This window comes from Neofelis nebulosa, chromosome 5 (assembly GCF_028018385.1).
Source record: "Neofelis nebulosa isolate mNeoNeb1 chromosome 5, mNeoNeb1.pri, whole genome shotgun sequence".
NCBI lineage: Eukaryota > Metazoa > Chordata > Mammalia > Carnivora > Felidae > Neofelis > Neofelis nebulosa.
The window spans coordinates 75,970,912-75,988,589 of NC_080786.1; the positions used below are offsets into that span (position 1 = coordinate 75,970,912).

Here is a 17,678-nt window from a genome sequence, read left to right on the forward strand (position 1 = left end):
GAGAGAGAAAGGAAGGAAGGAAGAAGGAGGCAGGGAGAGAGAGAAAAGAACCAAATAGACTGGTTTCTTAAAAGAACCAGAAACAACTTATAGAAACAAAAAATATGTCACTGAAATTGAAAACTCAGTGGAAAATTAGAGGATAGTTTAAATACAATAAAGAAGGATGCCTGGGCGTCTCTCGGCTAAGTGTCCGACCTCAGCTCAGGTCATGATCTCTGGTTCGTGGGTACAAGCCCACGTCCGGCTCTGTGGCGACAGCTCGGAGCCTAGGGCCTGCTTCGGATTCTGTGTCACCCCCTCTCTCTGCCCCTCCCCTGCTCATGCTCTCTTTCTCTCTCTCAAAAATAAATAAACATTTAAAAAAATAAAATTAAAAACCAAATACAATAGAGAAGGAAATCTGTTACCTGGAAAGTAGTGTGAAGAATTACTAGGGACACAGATAAAGGGGTGCAAAATATGAAAGAGGGATATGTTAGGCAGAATAATCATCCTCCAAGGATGTCCACATCCTAATCGCTGGCACCTGTGAATATGTTATACAGAAAAGGGGGAATTAAGGTCACAGATGGAATTAAATGGGCTAATTGGCTAACCCTGAGATAGGGAGAGTGTCCTGGATTATCCAAGTAAGCCCACTGTAATCACAGGGGTTCTTAAAAGTGGAAGAGGAGAGAAGAGCATGAGAAGCAGAGATGGTAGTGTGAGAAAGACTTGCCAATGTTGTTGGCTTCAAAGATGGAAAAATGGGACCATGAACCACGAAATGCAGGCAGCCTCTAAAACTGGAAAAGATAATGAATTTGCTCATAGAGCCTCCAGAAGGGATGCAGCCCTAGCAAAACATTGATTTTAGCCCAGTGAGACTCATTTCAGACTTCTGGCCTACAGAACTATAAAATAATAAGTTTGTGCTTCTTAAATTTTTAAAAAATGTTTTATTTATTTTTGAGAGAGAGACAGAATGTGAGCAAGGGAGGGGCAGAGAGCAGGGGAGACACAGAATCTAAAGCAGGTCCCAGGCTCTGAACTGTCAGCACAGAGCCTGACATGAGGCTTGAACCCACAAACCATAAGATCATGACCTGAGCCAAAGTCGGATGCTCAACCAACTGAGCCACTCAGGTGTCCCTGTAAATCTGTGATTTTTTTAAAGCCAACTAAGTTTATGATTTGTTAAAACAGCAGTAGGAAACTAATATGAGAGGTTAAAAAAGGAAACAATCCAACATAAGTCTAATAAGAGAAAAGGTAGACTATAATATTTTTAAATGGCTGAGAATTTTCCAGAATTGAAGAGATGACTCTTCAGACTGAGAGATCACACAAAGGTCTTAATGTAATACATATCAACTACTCCACAACCATACACATTGTAGTGAAATATATGAGAAAGTCTTAAGAGCAAATGGAACCTCCAGCATGGGCAAGAACAAGACAACCAGAACTCTCTTTCCAGGAAGGTAACAAATGTCAGTGGTCAACTAATGCCGTCAGTATTCAAAATCAGACTCTAGGTGTGGCCTGTGCTCCTTTAATCTAGGGATTCCTCGGTGCTGGTACACTTCTGGAGAAGAATTTAGACAAAGAAGATGGAAGGAAGCTGGTTCCACAAAGAGAGAGTCCTCTTATTCCTTGCTCTCGGTCTTCTACTTCAAGGTAAGAAAGGGGCAACAACAGGGAAAGAGGCAGAGACTCTCTCTAGTTGAACACCTAGAAACTTCTTTCAAATTTCCAACTCCCAGAGATGATCTAAAATGGGTATTGTTATTTCATAACTTTGTTATAATAATGCCTGAATAGACTTTCCTTCTCTGGAAGACAGAAAATATCCTTCCAGGGGCACCTGGGTGGCTCAGTCAGTTAATGACTCTTGATTTTGGCTCAGGTCATGATCTCAAAGTTCATGAGTTCGAGCCCCGCATTGGGCCTTGTGCTGTCCGTGCAGAGCCTGCTTGCAATTCTCTCTCTCCCTCTCTCTCTGCCTCTTTCTCTGCCATCTTCTGCCCCCCCCCTTCCCCTCTCTCTCCCTCTTCTCTCTCTCTCAAAAATAAACTAAAAAAAAATATCCTTCCAGTGATGTATCATACAGGAACTATTTTTCTTCCCAGGACCCATCCCTAATTGTCTTCTCTTCTATTTAGACTGAATGTCTATCCATCTTTCTACACACAGGTATAATTCTTTTTCTCTGCAGCTATGAAACCCACTCCATTGTAGCAAAGTGCTCACTTTTAGCCATAACTTCCCCATCCACCTTCAGGATCCAAGTGCTTTAGGTTAGGTAAGATGCCAGAGGGTAGCAAATGGAGAGTGCAAGTAGAGTATGCTTCTCTTTCAGGAAGTTAGTATGGTATAGTGGAAAGAACATGGGATTTGGAGACAGACCTGGGTTTGAATCTTGGTCCCTCACTTTGCACCTTATGCAACCTTGGGCAAATTGCTTGACTTCTCTGAGCTCCAGTTTCCTCATCTGTAAAATAGGACATGCCTTGCAGAGTTGTGAGGATTCAATGAGAGAAAGTTAGTAGCATAGTGCCTGCCTGGCATATGATAGGTATCAATAAATGTCGTCTCTCCCCCTTAGGTTGTCATATAACTTCTGGACAAGAGAGCATAGGTAGGGCTTAACCAGAGGCAGCTTTAAAGGCCAGTATAAGGAAGGGGAACAAATTGTACTAACTACTCAGTAGAGAACACTAGAGATGCTCCTCTGGCCACTCACTGGTCATGATCAACAAATGAATATTCATTGTTCATAGAATGATCCAAGGATTTGTCTGGACAGCACTGTGACTTTGGGAATGGATAAGGCTTGATGTCCTTAGCATTCAACAATCTCTCTCATTCCAGGCTGTTGTTCCTCTAACAAATTGCTACAATTAGAGAGGGTAGAAAAAAGGGGAAGGCAACACTTCAAAATCCTCAAACTGGAAAAGTGATAGAGGGTTGAGCAGCAAAATAGGGAGAAGGAAGTTTGGGGCAGTGAAGGTGAAATCGGTGTGTTCTCTTTGGGGCCCTGGGAATGGAATCCTATCTGATGGCTATCACTGTCCCAGGGGCAGTTTGCATATAGATTTGGGCATGCTTTGCATGGAAACAGAAACATTAAAAGGGCAGCCAGAGCCCTAACTCAGCTTACCACATTAGCTTCCATCATTTGCCTTCCAGCCCAACCCATCCTCCCTGGCCTTGGAGGGAGGCACCCAGCATCTGGTGATCCTCTTGGTGATCCTCCTTCCCCAGTCTCCATCTCATCATTGGGGGAATATACTACAGCAGCATCAAACAAACCAGGGTTCAGAGCAAGTCCAGTTTTTGCCTCTTATATATTTGACCTCAAGGATTTAATTCCTCTTACTGGATCTCAGTTGACTCATTTATTACATAAGGACAAAAATAATTTCTCCTTGATAGGGGCTTGGAAGGATTAAGTGACGGACTTCCTCTGAAGGGCTTAGAGTATACCTGGCACATAATCAATGCTCAATAAATGTTAGCTATCGTTATTATCACAGACTACCCCCAAGATCCTATCATAGGGCCCTCTCACATAGGCAACAGGAGAGTTCTCTCCCTCTCCTCACACATTCTATGTCCTCTACAGGAAGGGGCAGTACTTTCATCATCAACTGCTCAGGGTTCGGCCAGCATGGAGGGTATCCCACTGTTCTGGATTCAGTGTTTGAGCGGAAGGCCTTTCGTCCAGTCACCAACTTCAGCATCCCCACCCTAGTCAACATCTCCTTTACTATGTCTGCCATCCTAGATGTGGTGAGTGCTGACCCCTAGCCCTTAATTTTTTCCCAACCTGGCAAGGGAACCCCAAAAGCCCTTGTCCACATTGCACCTTCCTCCATCACTGCTAAATGTCATTTGCCCAGTGGAGATCTCAAAGAAGCTCTGTCTGGTTTAACAGGATGTGGTACAACAGCACATAGAAGAGAATTTCTTTTCTTTCTCACCCAGTGATTCTCTACCCTGGCCATATACCACTGTTCAGTCTCCACTCCCAGAGATTCTGATTGGATGGAACCTAGACTCCAGTAGTTTTAAGCTCCTCAAGTGATTCTAAGATACAGCCAGGATTGAGAAGCACTACTCTAATCCAGCCCTGTTGTGAATTCTCCCACACGTGGGAGAATTAAGCTTTTCAATTAAGCTGTTTCAATTAAGCTTTTGTCCTTGACCTACATGTTGACCTTGATCACGGCACCACTTTTACATACATTGGGAGTTGGTAAACAAAAATGAGGAGTAGGAGGGGCACCTGGGTGGCTCAGTTGGTTAGGCTGCGGACTTTGGATTTTGGCTCAGGTCATGATCTCACGGTTTGTGGGTTCAAGGCTGGTGTCTGGTTCTGTACTATCAGTGCAGAGCCTTCTTGGAATCCTCTCTGTCCTTCCCCGTCCCCCCCCCCCCCCCCCGCTGCTCACAGGCACTCACTCTTTTTCTATCTCCAAAATAAATAAACTTAAAAAAAAATGGGGAGTGGGAGGGATGGACAGACTTCTTATCCACATCATACTAGAAACAGGAAATTTTTTTGGCAGGATGAACATCTACAGCTCTTGTCATCATTCCTGTGGCTGGAAATGGTATGGCTAATACCGTTTATTCTCTCCCTTCATTTACATTCAGAAAGGATTTTAAACAAAGATATAATTATGACCTTTACGTACCTAACAACATATCTTTGAAACACATGAGGAAGAAATGGAAAAATCTACAATCATGGTGAGAGGCTTCAATATACTGGTTTCAAAAATCAAGTAGAAAAAGAATAAAAAACATTGTGATTTTTAACAGCATAATTAGGAAACTTGATTTAATAAACATCAAACTTTGTACCAACGAAAATGCATAATCTTTTCTGATACAAATGCAATATTTTCCCACACTGACGAAGATCTCAACAAACTCAAAAGAGCAGAAATTATCTAGCCCACAATCTGATCACGATACAAGAAAATGAAACTAAGTGGGAAAAGACAGCCCTCCCCCCAGAAAGCCTTATTTCTTGGGAATTTAAAATTAAACTTCCCCCAAAAATTAAGCTTCCAAATACTTTGGGCTAAAGTAAAAATAAAACAATTAAATAGAAATTGCAAAATAATTAGAAACAAAGAGCCTACACATGAAAATCTATGAATATAGCCAAAGTATAACTCAGTGGAAATTTTGTATCTTAAGTGTATTAATAAGAAAACAAGAGGGGAAAAAATGAAAGTAAATGAATTAAGTTTCCAATTTGAAAAGCTTGGTTAAAGAGAAGGAGAGAGGAGGGGAATAATACTAATAATCACCTAATCTTGCTCTCAAAGTGCAGTTCCCAGATGGGCAGCACCAGTTGATTGCACCACCTGGAAACCTAGAAATGCACATAATCTTGGGTCCCACCCAGTGTAACCAACCATCCCAGCATACCCAAGACTGAGGAATTCTCAGGACATGGAATTTTCAATGCTAAAACCAGCAAAATGCTGGGCAAATCAGGATAAGTTAGTCACACCACCTATTGAATCAGAATCTATATAGTTCAATATGATCCCCAGGTATTTTATATGCAAAGCAAGACTTGAGAAGCACTGATCTAGTACAAAGTTTTATTTAATGTGCATAGAGCCTCCCTTCCGTTCTGGCTGTGGTTCTACAAACTGCAGTTGCTGTTGAAAGTACCCTGAGACTAGACAAGCCCACCCAGAATTGGACAATCCTTGAAAACGGTTCCCAAAGAAGGTTTCCAGACTTGGAAAAGAGGGTTTGGAAAGGTCATCCCAAAGACAAGAGAGGGTGGTGCCTGGCACCTGCCAACAAAAGGAAGACCATGAAGTCTCTTGCTTCAAAGAACCCAAGAGCTTGTCCAAGGTCTCCTTGCAATAAAGACTGGTGAAAGGGGTCTGGGAGACAGTTGAAGGCATGCTAGATACTAATACATAATACCTATGAACATTACAGTTTCAAAATTCACTGATATGCTTTATTTCATTTGATACCTACTAATCCCCTTATTTTACACTAAGGAAATTCTAGCTCAGAGAGGCTAAGTTACTGATCTTTCAGCTCTAAATCTCATTCCTACTGAAGAAAAAATAGTGTTTATCTAATCACCAGTAATTTCTCACAGAAATGGAAAAAGAGAGGAATCAAAGTTTATGAAGAAATGAACACAGAGAGCTTCAAGTCTATTTGTAATTCTTATTTCTTAAAAAAAAAAAAGCCAAAGTAAATTTATCAAAATATTGACTCCACAAAGTTGAGTGATAGAAACCTGTTTATTATTTTATATACTTTTTTATGTGCTTGAAATATTTCATAACTTTTTTTTAAGAAAAATCAAAGGACAGAAAAAAATAGCCTTAATTTCTATCAGGCTCTCTCACCTCTCCTCCACCTGGGCTCTAGGTCTGGGATAACCCATTTATCAGATGGAACCCAGAGGAGTGTGAGGGCATCACGAAGATAAGTGTGGCAACCAAGAACCTATGGCTCCCGGACATTTTCATCGTTGAGTTGTACGTATTAAGGGCTGGGAATAGCCAGAGGGAAGCCCCATTTTCTGGAATCAGTAGAATTTACAATCTGCCATTGGAGACACTAAAAGTGATATTAGATGGATGAGAAATAACCAGAAAGGTAAAAAGAAAAACAAAGCACCTGCATCCCACTTCATCTCTCTTACAGCATGAATGTGGATAAGACCCCAAAAGGCCTCACAGCATATGTGAGTAATGAAGGTCGCATCAGATATAAGAAACCCATGAAGGTCACCAGCATCTGTAACCTGGACATCTTCTACTTCCCTTTTGACCAGCAGAACTGCACCCTCACCTTTAGTTCATTCCTTTACACAGGTGAGTTGCTGTGGGGGCTCAGGGATGTGGGTGAATGAGAGCAACCGATTAAACAACAGAAAATAAAATATAAAGAAATTATGAATAAATGGTGACTAAGGTGTATGGGCAGAGCAAAAATTAGGGCTCTTATGGATGTTTAAATATTTTCCATAAAGGGAAAATCCAAGCCTGTCTTGTTGATTACCATTCCTAGCTCTTGCAAACTTTCTGCCATAATAGTAGGTACTCAAAAATACATGTTGAATGCAGATGAAAAAAGAGAATGTAGTTGAATCAACAGGAAACCGTATCCTTGGGAAATGATCTGGATCTCCCTTTCAGTGGAGAATATGTTGCTGGGCATGGAGAAAGAAGTGTGGGAAATAGCAGACACATCCCGGGATATCGTTCAAACCCATGGAGAGTGGGAGCTCCTAGGCATCAACAAGGCCACCCCAAAGATGTCCCTGGGCACCAGCCTATACGATCAGATCATGTTCTACGTGAGTTCAGAGGTTCCTGATTTTTCCTTTCTTTCTTGCTTCTACCCTTACCTAGAATCTCCACCAAATGGATATTTCTCAAGTTTCAGGGTTTCTCAGTTTTACTTCTGCCAGACTCAAACCTTTCCTCTTGGCTGCCCAGCCACATTCTTTTTCCTAAAGCTCACTGCTCTGGCCTAACTTGTCACTGGCAGTCTCTATACTTATTTAGGAAGCTGCATTCTACACAGCTATAGATCTCAGACCAAAAAGGAAGGCAGAGACATAAACAATCACTACTATTCCTGGCAGCTTCCAAATCCCTTATCCACTTCCCTTTCTTTCCTCCCCCAAGGTGGCCATCAGGCGCAGGCCCAGACTCTACATCATAAACCTTCTGGTGCCCAGTGGCTTTCTGGTTGCCATCGATGCCCTCAGCTTCTACCTGCCAGCAGAAAGTGGAAATCGTGCCCCATTCAAGATAACCCTTCTGCTGGGCTACAATGTCTTCCTGCTCATGATGAATGAGTTACTACCCACCAATGGCACCCCCCTCATCAGTATGGCATCTCCAGCCTTACGGAAAATAAGGGTGGGGAGGATTGACTGAACTAGCTCAAGGGAGAGAGATATACTGGGAAAATGAGGCCCTAAGCCTGCCAGGGTGGGATTGGAAGAGAGAAGTCCTAGGTGGTGCCTCTAACCCACATGTAGGCCTACCTTCCCTGCAGGTGTCTACTTTGCCCTGTGTCTGTCCCTGATGGTGGTCAGCCTGCTGGAGACCATTTTCATCACCTACTTGCTGCACCTGGCTACCAGCCAGCCCCCACCCATGCCTCAGTGGCTCCATTCTCTGATCCTCTACTGCACCAGCCCAACAAAGTGCTGCCCCACTGCACTCCAGAAGAGAAATAAAGCCATGGGCCTCCCCGCTGCCCACCTGCCTGGTAAGGAGATTCAGCACTGCCCACATTTCCTCTTCCCACATAGCCATTTATCTGCTCCTATCTCCTTCCCTATTCCTTCCACCCCAGGTGAACTTCATGGCCTATGCTGAGTCTCTATCTCTCCACAGGTGTGAAGGAGCCAGTGGAGTTAGTGGGGAAGATGCCAGGTCCCAGAGAGACAGAGTTAAATGGGTGTCCTGGGTCAACAAAGGCCCAGCAGGAAGATGAGACTCAGAAGCAGCACTTGGCCGATCTGTGGGTGCAGTTCAGCCACATGATGGACACCCTGCTCTTCCGCCTCTACCTGCTCTTCATGACCACCTCCGTGGTCACAGTCATCGTCCTCTGGAACACCTAGGCATGATATCTATTTGCTCCTGCAGATCCCACCCAGAGCTGCTTCTGGCTTCCGGAGACCAGCCAGGTCTTTGCTCCTTGTTGAGTATCGACTATCACAGCCCAAAGATGACCCATTCCCTGCTACATTCCATGCATCTCAATCCAGCCCCACTGATCAGTCTCAGCCCAACTCTAGACATTTTCCTCTTGTATCTGTATTCTGTTGGCTCCCCTTAGTCCTCTCATGAAGTTCTACGATCCCCTTATGTCTTCTGCATAGCAGTCCCACCTCCTCTGCTTCCTTACTTGTCCCAATAAATCATTCTTCAGAGACCTCTGGTTCTTTGTCATGTTTTGAGGTAGAAACTTAACTATTCATAACTGATAGTTTCAAAATATCACCTGTGCATCCCTCTGCCTGTGACAGCATTTTGATCTCACAACAGACGATCCTCGTACCTTCAAGTCCAACGTGACAGTTGTCCTGTCTGGAAAGTTTTAATTTTCTTGGACATTTTTATCAACGTTTTTTATTTATTTTTTTTTGGGGACAGAGAGAGACAGAGCATGAATGGGGGAGGGTCAGAGAGAGAGGGAGACACAGAATCGGAAACAGGCTCCAGGCTCCGAGCCATCAGCCCAGAGCCCGACGCGGGGCTCGAACTCACGGACCGCGAGATCGTGACCTGGCTGAAGTCGGACGCTTAACCAACTGCGCCACCCAGGCGCCCCTCTTGGACATTTTTAAAGACATATGTCTTACTTTTAGACTCTTTTATTCATCCTTTTCGTTATTGTACAGGAGCTCTGCAGAGATATTGCAGGTTAGGTTCCAGACCACCACAATGAAGCAAATGTCACAATAAAATGAGTCAATGAATTTTTTGGTTTCCCAGTAGATATAAAAGTTATGTTTACACTATATTGTAGTCTATTGAGTGTGGAACAGCATTATATCTAAAAAACATGTACATACTTTAATTTAAAAATACTTTATTGCTGGTGCACCTGGGTGGTTCAGCCAGTTGAGCATTCGACTCGATTTTGGCTCAGGTCACGATCTCATGGTTAGTGGGTTCAAGCTCTGCATCAGGTTCTGTGCTGACAGCCCGGAGCCTGCTTGGGATTTCTCTCTCTCCCTCCCTCTCTGCCCCTCCCCTCACTCGCACTCTCTCTCTCTCTCTTTCAAAACAGATAAATAAACGTTTAAAAAATAAAAATACTTTATTACTAAAAAATGCTAACCATCCTCAGCTTTCAGCAAGTTGTAATCTTTTGGCTCTGGAGGGTCTTGCCTCCAAGTTGAGGGCTGCTGACCGCTCGGGGTGGTGGTTGCTGAAGGCTGTGATGGATGCGGCAATTTCTTAAAGACAATAATGAAGTTTGCCACATCAATTGACTCTTCCTTTCACAACAATTTCTCGGTAGCACACGGTACTGTTTGATAGCATTTAGCCCCCAGTGGAACTTCTTTCAAAATTGGAGTCAGTCCTCTCAAATCCTGAGTTTATGTAATATTCTAAATTCTTTGTTGTCATCTCCACAATCTTCACAGCATCTTCACCAGCAGTAGATTCCATTTCAAGAAAACACTTTCTCTGCTCATTAGTAAGAAGCAACTCCTCATCAGTTGGTTATATCATGAGATCACAGCAATTTAGTCCCATCTTCAGGCTCCACTTCTAATTCTAGTTCTCTTGCTATTTCCACTACACCTGCAGTTACTTCCTCCACTGAAGTCTTGAACCCCACAATGTCAACCGTAAGTGTTGGAATCAACCTCTTTCAAACTGTTGTTAGGAAGTAATGTATTTTGACCTCTTCCCATGAATCACAAATATTCTTAATGGCATCTAGAATGGTGAATTCTTTCCAGAAGTTTTTCTATTTACTTTGCCCAGATCCATCAGAGCAATCATTTCCATAGCAGCTACAGCTTTATGAGATGTATCTCTTAAATAATATGGCTTGAAAGTCAAAGTTAGTCTTTGATCCATGGGCTGAAGAATGGATGTTGTGTTACCAGGCAAGAATACAATATCAATCTCATTAGAACTCTTGGATGACCACATGTATTATCAATGAGCAGTAACATTTTGAAAGAAATATTGTTTTCTGAGCAGTAGGTCTCAAGGGTGGGCTTAAAACATTCAGTAAACCATAATAGATAAATAGATGTGCTGTCATCCAGGCTTTGTTTTTCCATTTACAGAGCACAAGTACAGTAAATTTAGCATAATTCTTAAAAGCCCTAGGATTTTTGGAATGGTAAATGAGCATTGGCCTCAACTTAAAGTCACCAGCTACATTAGCCTCTAATAAGAGAGTCAGTCTATTCTTTGAAGCCAGGCATTGACTTTTCCTCTCTAGCCATGAGAGTCCTAGATAGTATCTTCTTCCAATATGATGTTGTTTCCTCTACCTTGAGAACATGCTGTTTAGTGTAGTCACCTTCATTAATTATCTTAGCTAGATCTTCTGGATAACTTACTGCAGCTTTTACATCAGTACTTGCTGCTTCTCCTTATATGTTTATGTTATGGAGACGTCTTCTTTCCTTAAACCTCATGAAGCAACCTCTGCCAGCCTCACGCGTTTCTGCTGCAGCCTCCTCACCTCTCTCAGGCTGCATAGAATTGAGGAGAGTTAGGGGCTTGCTCTGGATTAGGCTTTGGCTTAAAGGAATGCTGTGGCTGATTTGATCTTCTATCCAGACCACTAAACTTGCTCCATATCAGCAATAAGGCTGTTTTACTTTCTTATCATTCATGTATTCACTGGAGTAGCACTTTTAATTTCCTTTAAGCACTTTTCCTTTGCATTCACAATTTGAACAACTGGTGCAAAAGGCCCAGATTTTGGCAAGTCTCAGCTATTGACATGCCTTCCTCACTAAGCTGAATCATTTCTAGCTTTTGGTCTAAAGTGAGAGACGTGTGACTCTTCCTTTCACTTGAACACTTAGAAGCCATTGTAGGGTTATTAACTGGCCTAATTTCAATATTGTCGTGTCTGACATAATAGGGAAGACTGAGGAAAGGGAGAAAGATGGGGGAATAGCCAGTTGGTGGAACACACACATTTATTAAGTTTGCAATCTTATATGGGCACAGTTTGTGGCACCCACAACATCAAAGATCACTAATTATAACATCAACATCAAAGATCACTAATCACAGATCACCATAAAAAATATAATAAAAAAGCTTGAAATATTGAGAGAATTACCAAAATGTGACACAGAGCCATGAAATGAGCAAATGCTGTTTGAAAATCGTGTTGATTTGGGGTGCCTGGGTGGCTCAGTTGGTTGAGTGTCCAAATTCAGCTCAGGTCATGATCTCATGGTCTGTGGGTTTGAGCCCTGCATAGGCTCTGTGCTGACAGCTCAGAGCCTGGAGCCTGCTTCTGATTCTGTCCCTCCCTCTCTCTCTGCCCCTCCCCACTTGCAGTCTCCCTCTCTCTCTCAAAAAATAAATAAACATTAAAATAATTTTTTAATAAAAAAAAGAAAATAGTGTTGATAGACTTGCTTGATGCAGGGCTGCCACAAACCTTCAATTTTTTTTTTCAATATATGAAGTTTATTGTCAAATTGGTTTCCATACAACACCCAGTGCTCATCCCAACAGGTGCCCTCCTCAATACCCATCACCCACCCTCCCCTCCCTCCCACCCCCCATCAACCCTCAGTTTGTTCTCAGTTTTTTTTTTTTAATTTTTTTTTCAACGTTTTTTATTTATTTTTGGGACAGAGAGAGACAGAGCATGAACGGGGGAGGGGCAGAGAGAGAGGGAGACACAGAATCGGAAACAGGCTCCAGGGTCCGAGCCATCAGCCCAGAGCCTGACGCGGGGCTCGAACTCACAGACCGCGAGATCGTGACCTGGCTGAAGTCGGACGCTTAACCGACTGCGCCACCCAGGCGCCCCTGTTCTCAGTTTTTAAGAGTCTCTTATGCTTTGGCTCTCTCCCACTCTAACCTCCTTTTTTTTTTCCTTCCCCTCCCCCATGGGTTTCTGTTAAGTTTCTCGGGATCCACATAAGAGTGAACACATATGGTATCTGTCTTTCTCTGTATGGCTTATTTCACGTAGCATCACACTCTCCAGTTCCATCCATGTTGCTACAAAGGGCCATATTTCATTCTTTCTCATTGCCACGTAGTGCTCCATTGTGTATATAAACCACAATTTCTTTATCCATTCATCAGTTGATGGACATTTAGGCTCTTTCCATAATTTGGCTATTGTTGAGAGTGCTGCTATAAACATTGAGGTACAAGTGCCCTTATGCATCAGCACTCCTGTATCCCTTGGGTAAATTCCTAGCAGTGCTATTGCTGGGTCATAGGGTAAGTCTATTTTTAATTTTTTGAGGAACCCCCACACTGTTTTCCAGAGTGGCTGCACCAATTTGCATTCCCACCAACAGTGCAAGAGGGTTCCCGTTTCTCCACATCCTCTCCAGCATCTATGTCTCCTGATTTGTTCATTTTGGCCACTCTGACTGGCGTGAGGTGATATCTGAGTGTGGTTTTGATTTGTATTTCCCTGATGAGGAGCGACGTTGAGCATCTTTTCATGTGCCTGTTGGCCATCCGGATGTCTTCTTTAGAGAAGTGTCTATTCATGTTTTCTGCCCATTTCTTCACTGGGTTATTTGTTTTTCGGGTGGGGAGTTTGGTGAGCTCTTCATAGATTTTAGATACTAGCCCTTTGTCCGATATGTCATTTGCAAATATCTTTTCCCATTCCATTGGTTGCCTTTTAGTTTTGTTGGTTGTTTCCTTTGCTGTGCAGAAGCTTTTTATCTTCATAAGGTCCCAGTAGTTCATTTTTGCTTTTAATTCCCTTACCTTTGGGGATGTGTCAAGTAAGAAATTGCTACGGCTGAGGTCAGAGAGGTCTTTTCCTGCTTTCTCCTCTAGGGTATTGATGGTTTCCTGTCTCACATTCAGGCCCTTTATCCATTTTGAGTTTATCTTTGTGAATGGTGTGAGAAAGTGGTCTAGTTTCAATCTTCTGCATGTTGCTGTCCAGTTCTCCCAGCATCATTTGTTAAAGAGACTATCTTTTTTCCATTGGATATTCTTTCCTACTTTGTCAAAGATTAGTTGGCCATACGTTTGTGGGTCTAGTTCTGGGGTTTCTATTCTATTCCATTGGTCTATGTGTCTGTTTTTGTGCCAATACCATGCTGTCTTGATGATTACAGCTTTGTAGTAGAGGCTAAAGTCTGGGATTGTGATGCCTCCTGCTTTGGTCTTCTTCTTCAAAATTACTTTGGCTATTCGGGGCCTTTTACAAACCTTCAATTTGTAAAAACAAAATATCTGTGAAGTGTGATAAAGTGCAATAAAATGAGATATAACTGTAAACGAGTTCAGCAAGATTAGAGGATGCAAAATCAATATACAAGAAGCATTAATTTATATATATTTACAATAAACAACCTGAAATTAAAATTAGGAATCATAAAATATAAGACATTTAGGAATAAACTTAACAAAAGAAGTACAAGACTTGTATACTGGAAACTACAAAATACTGCTGAAAAAAATTAAAGAAGATGTAAATAAATGGAAACACATATCATGTTCTACATTTGGAAAACTTAATATTGTGAAGATGGCAATATTTACCAAATTAACCTATAGATTCAACACAGTCCCTATCAAAGTCCTAGCTGCCTTTTTTTGCAGAAATTGACTAGCTGATTCTAAAATTCATATGGATATGCAAGAGACTCAGAATCACCAAAATAGGGGAGCCCAAGTGGCTCAGTCGGTGAAACGTCTGACTTCAGCTCAGGTCATAATCTCACAGTTTGTGAGTTTGAGCCCCGAACCGGGCTCTCGGCTGTCATCACAGAGCCTGCTTCAGACCCTCTGTCCCCCACTCTCTGCCCCTCCCTTGCTGTTTCTTTCTCTCTCTCTCTCTCTCTCTCTCTCTCTCTCTCTCTCCTTCTCAAAAATAAATAAATTAATTAAAAAATATACACTTAAAGAATAACTCAATCATGGAAGAGAGCACAGTTGGTAGTCCTACACTTCCTGATTTCAAAACTTATTACAAGCCACAGTAATCAAGATACTGTTTTGCTGACAAAATAGATCATATAGATCAATGATATAGAATTGAGAGTTCATAAACATTTATGATTAATTCATTTTGGAAATTCAATATGGAAAAAGACTAACTTTTCCCAGCAAATGGCAGTATGATAACTAGATTTCAATATGCAAAATAATGCCTTTGGATCCCCAAATCACACCATATGCAAAAATTAACTTCAAGTAGATCACACACCTCGATATAAAAGCTAAAACTCTTAGAAAAAAACATAGGAGTAAATCTTCATGATCTTGGGTTGGTTAATGGTTTCTTAGATACAATAATAAAAGCACAAATGATAAAAGGTAGATAAATTGGACTTCATCAGAATTTAAAACTTTTGTGCTTAAAGAAACCATCAAGAAAGTGGGAGAGGCAGGGCAACCGGGTACTCAGTGGGTTGAATGCCTGACTCTTGATTTCAGCTCAGGTCATGATCCCAGGGTCGTGGTATTGAGCCCTGCATTAGGCTCTTCCTTGAGCCCGGAGTCTGCTTAAGATCCTTTCTCTTTCTCCCTCTGCCCCTCTCTTACCCCTCTACCCCCACCCTCCCTCACTCTCTAAAATAATTTTAAAAAGAAAAAAAAGTGGGAGGGGTACCTGGCTGGCTCAGTCAGTGGAGCATGTGACCCAATCTCAGGGTTGTGGGTTTGAGCCCCACATCAGGGAAAGAGATTACTTAAAAATAAAATCTTAAAGGGTGCATGGGTGTCTCAGTTGGTTAAGCGTCCAACTTGGACTCAGGTCATGATCTCGCGGTGCAAGAGTTCAAGCCCTGCGTCAGGCTCTGTGCTGACAGCTCAGAGCCTGGAGCCTGCTTCAGATTCTGTGTGTGTCTCTCTCTCTTCCCCTCCCCTGCTCATGCTCTCTCTCTCTCAAAATTAAAATAAACATCAAAAAAATCTTTTCAAGTAAATAAAATCTTTTTTAAAAGTGGGGGAAAAAACCCCACAGATGGGTGAAAAATATTTGAAGGTCATATATCTGACAAAGGACTTGTATCCAGAATACAAAAAGAATTCTTAGAATTCAACAATAGGTAGATGATCAATTTTTTTAAATAGAGCAGAGAATGTGCATAAAAGATTTCATCAAAACAGATATATAAGTGGCCAATAAACACATGAAAAGATGCTCAGTGTCTTAGTCATTAGGAAAATACAAATCAAAATCACAATAACATATTACTTCACACTAAAAAGGATGGCTATAATTAAGAAGACAATAACAAGTATTGGTGTGCTCACTTCAGCAGCACACATAATAATAATAACAAGTATTGGTGAGGACATGGAGAAATTAAAACCTTTGACTATGAAACTTTGAAACTGAATACTTTGTTGATGGGAATGTAAAATGGTGTAGCCTCTTTGGAAAATGGTTTGATGGATCCTCAAAATGTTAACCTAGAGTTACCATATGACCCAACAATTCTACTCCAAGGTAGGTGACCAAGATAAATAAAAACATATGTCCACACAAAGACCTGTACAGAAATGTTCATAGCAGCATTATTCACAATTGCTAAGAAAAGGAGACAAGCCAATGTCCATCCACTGATGATGGATAAATAAAATGTGGTATATACATGTGATGTAATATTATTTGGCCATAAAAAAAGAATGATACATACCAAAGCATGGATGAACCTTGAGGACAGTGAAATGCTAAGTGAATACACAAAAGGCCATATTGTGTCACACCATTTATATAAAATGTTCAAAATAGGCACATCCATAGAGAATCCATAGACATACAAAGTAGACAAGGAGCTGACTTAGGCTGATGGAGGAGGAGACAGCATTGGGTTGGGAGGAAAGGGGACTTACTAATGATGGGTATAAGATTTCTTTATGGGATGATGAAAGTGTACCAAAATTAGATTATGGTGATAGTTGCACATCTCTGTTAAATATACTAAAAACATTGAAATGTACACATTAGATGAGTGAACTATATGGTATGTAATTAGAAAGCTGCTAAGTAAATTAAATTGAGTGACATTCTACAAAATAACTGACCAGTACTTACCAAAAGTTAAAGTCTTGAAAGACAAGGACACACTGAAGAATTGTCACAGATTGGAGGAGACTAAGGGGAAGTGAAAACAAATGCAATGCAATGGGGGATCTTGGTAGAATCCTAGAACAGAAAAAAATGATATTGAAGAGCAAAATTGTTGAAATTCTAATAAACTCTGTAGCTTACTTAATAATATTGTACCAGTTCCTGGCTTTCATAATTGTACTACAGTCATGTAAATTGTTAACATTGGGGGAAGAATATTAGGAAACTCTATACTATTTTGCAATTTTTCTATAAATCTAAAATTATTTCAAAGTGAATATTTTTTTTTCAAGTTTCATTTATTTATTTTGAGAGAGAGAGAGAGACAGCACAAGGCAGGGAAGGGCAGAGAGAGAGAAAAAGAATCCAAAGCACACCCTGCACCACCAGCACAGAGCCCCATATGGGGCTCGAACTCATGAAACTGTGAGATCATGTTAGTTGAAACCAAGAGTCAGATGCTTAACCAAATAAGCCACCAAGGTACCCCTAAAAAGACTCAGGCTGTCTTCTCTCCATATATGCCTTTTTTTTTTAACATTTCTTTTAATTTTTTTAAATTTTAAGTAGGTTGCACATCCAAGTTGGGTCTTGAACTCACAACCCTGAGATCAAGAGTCCCAGGCTTTACCCACTGAGCCAGCTTGGTGTCCCCATGAATATTTTTTTTTTAAGAGAGAAATTTGGGAGACATTTCAATAAATTCCGATATATAAACTTTCTTTTGGCCCTATGAAACAATACACTATTAAAAGAAAAGGCACCTTATGAGATAATTAGGGAAACTTGAGCACTGAGTAGATATTTAATATCAAAAAATTATTGTTATTTTTCAGTAGAATAGTGACATTATGGCTATTTTTGTTAAGCAGTCCTTTTTTTAGAGA

The 17,678-nt window shown here is 41.3% G+C and overlaps 1 protein-coding gene and 1 long non-coding RNA gene across 2 annotated transcripts in view; one reads left to right on the forward strand and one right to left on the reverse strand.

The window, feature by feature from the left end:
• The window catches only part of LOC131512245 (uncharacterized), a 37,314-nt gene that overhangs the window by 7,915 nt on the left and 11,721 nt on the right, over positions 1–17,678 (reverse strand). The window contains exon 2 of the long non-coding RNA XR_009262044.1: positions 16,756–16,866. This is a non-coding gene — a long non-coding RNA (uncharacterized LOC131512245). The remainder of the gene's footprint in view (positions 1–16,755; positions 16,867–17,678) is intronic.
• LOC131512244 (5-hydroxytryptamine receptor 3E-like) lies at positions 1,596–8,768 on the forward strand. Its single transcript, XM_058730658.1, has 8 exons — positions 1,596–1,662; positions 3,611–3,777; positions 6,409–6,518; positions 6,688–6,857; positions 7,182–7,342; positions 7,677–7,881; positions 8,053–8,268; positions 8,397–8,768. The coding sequence occupies exons 1-8, from the start codon at positions 1,596–1,598 to the stop codon at positions 8,624–8,626; spliced, it is 1,326 nt and encodes a 441-aa protein (XP_058586641.1). The 3' UTR covers positions 8,627–8,768.